Raw genomic sequence first — 2,352 nt, 5'->3', positions numbered from 1 at the left:
TGTGTGTGAGTATAGCATGCATTAAGTTATACTGTGATATGATGTTGTATTATATGTGAGAATAATATGTGATATGACATGTTGTTATATGTATGCAAGTATGGTATGAATTGATTTGATGTTGTGATATTGTTATACTTATGACTATGTTATCTAATTTGGGGGGTTATGTCCTACATAGCTCTTCTTACTGGGCGTTAGCTCATGGGTACTTTGTGTGCAGGTAAAGACAAAACTAAACAGTGAGGATGGCGGGCTCGAGGCGTGGATTACATGTTAGGGGATTGTCACGATGTTTTGGTTTAAAAATATTTCATTAAAGATTATGATTCAAATAATTTTTGTAAAGCTTTATATTTTAAGGTTATGAATAAATAAATATTTTGTTTTAAAAATAATGAGATCTCATTCTTAGTTATTTTTTTTATTTAAAGAAGTCTTTTATCGTCTTTATTATAAATGGTTTTAAACGGACAAGCTAGTGTGAAGTCTCGGGAAATTGGGGCGTTACAATAGCTCTAGAAACAATTTGGTGTACTTGTTATTTTATGTGGATGACATCCTAATTACAGGTCCCAATCTATCTCTTATAAATCATTTCATCTCAGGTCTTAACAATGAATTTTCCTTGAAAGATTTAGGGCCAGTACACTATTTTTTGGTAGTAGAAATTTACAGGGATAGCAATGGCATGTATCTTAGCCAAAGCAAGTACATAACTGACCTGCTTACAAAGGTTCACATGGAGGGAGCCAAAAGCAGTCCCAACCCTACTAGTCCTGCAACAAAAATGAGCTTACAAGACAGTGATCCCTTTGAGGATATCACTCTGTACAGAAGCACCATTGGAGCCTTCCAGTATTTGAGTTTGACTCGACCAGATGTTGCTTACATAACCAACAAACTAAGCCAATTTCTTCATGCTCCAACTGTTAAACAGTGGGAAGCTTGTAAAAGGTTGCTTCGATATCTAAAAGGCACTCTCATAGAAGGGTTATGGCTCAAACCAAGTGACACCCTACAACTTCAAGGATACACTGATGCAGATTGGGCCAGCTGCATCGACAATAGAAGATCCACATGTGGTTATCTCATGTTTTTGGGAGATAACTTAGTGTCTTGGTCAGCAAAGAAGCAACATGTTGTTGCTAGATCAAGCACAAAGAATGAATTCAGGGCCCTTGCCAATGCTGCTGCAGAAGTTCAATGGATCACATCTCTTTTATCTGAACTTAAAGTTCCTCTATCTCAACCACCTATCATGTGGATTGATAATCAAAGTGCTACTGCACTTGCAGCCAATCTAGTATTTCATGCACGATGTAAACACATAGAAATTGATCCTCATTTCGTTCAAGACCTAATAATAGCAAGACAACTCTTAGTTCGCTATGTTCCTTCTTTTGATCAAGTTGTTGACATCTTAACTAAACCATTGACTACAGATAGATTTAATTACTTAAAAGGCAAACTTCAAATGGCTTCATCACCATTTCGTTTGAGGGGGGACGTTAGCTAACACATCTATTAGTTGTTTTTTAGTTAGTTGGTGTTAGTTAAGTGTTGAGTGTTGTTTGTTATTTTTGTTATAATATATTTGTACTCTGTTTCAAATAGTATATAATAAAAGGTCTTTAGTTAGCCATTTCTGGTTAAGCTTTCCTTGGCTCTACCTTTTGCTATGCTTTTCTTTCTTTTTTTCTCTTACTTTGTTTTCTGCCATTGATAAGCTATTACAATTTGAGACTAAAATATATAAGAATTATTTTTAATAAAATATTCATAGTTCAAAAATGAAACTTAAGCTAGTTAAAATTAAGAGTTATTTTCGGCATAAGTACTATATATTTTTAAATTTATACACTTACATATTTATTTTTTTAATTAGTACTGACACATATCAATATATTATTAATCTAAATCAATTAATATTTATGTTAATAATAACAAATGATAATATTTTTTATTTTTTTAAAAAATATATATTTTTTTAATTCTTAAGAAATATTTTTTTAATAAATAAATAAGCAATTGAATAAAATAAAAAGAAGAAGATGAAGAAACCTTATACTTCTCCAAACCAGTAAAGAAATACTAAAAAATCACAACAATACTAAAATAATTTTAAACCCGTAACTTTTTATCTCATTTAACACATAAAAGTTATGATATGGTTCTAACAATATCGAAACAAACGAATCCCAACACATAAACAAGAAAAAGAAAAATAGTTTCTTCCTCTTCTAGATTTATCATCCATTAATGATGGCGAGAAAGGGTATAGAACTTCAGAAGGTGGGAGAGAGCAGAGACCCGTGCACAAAGCCCAAACCCATTTTGTTGGATTTGGTG

At 32.2% G+C, this 2,352-nt stretch overlaps 1 protein-coding gene across 1 annotated transcript; it reads left to right on the top strand.

The window, feature by feature from the left end:
• Positions 1–204: 204 nt before the first annotated feature.
• Positions 205–1,519, top strand: LOC133031972 (uncharacterized mitochondrial protein AtMg00810-like). The gene is made up of 2 exons (XM_061105780.1): positions 205–223; positions 573–1,519. The coding sequence occupies exons 1-2, from the start codon at positions 205–207 to the stop codon at positions 1,517–1,519; spliced, it is 966 nt and encodes a 321-aa protein (XP_060961763.1).
• Positions 1,520–2,352: the final 833 nt, after the last annotated feature.

This window comes from Cannabis sativa, chromosome X (genome assembly GCF_029168945.1).
Source record: "Cannabis sativa cultivar Pink pepper isolate KNU-18-1 chromosome X, ASM2916894v1, whole genome shotgun sequence".
Lineage (NCBI taxonomy): Eukaryota > Viridiplantae > Streptophyta > Magnoliopsida > Rosales > Cannabaceae > Cannabis > Cannabis sativa.
Note: the sequence above shows the minus strand (reverse complement) of the source record. Positions and strands in the feature narration are given on the sequence as shown.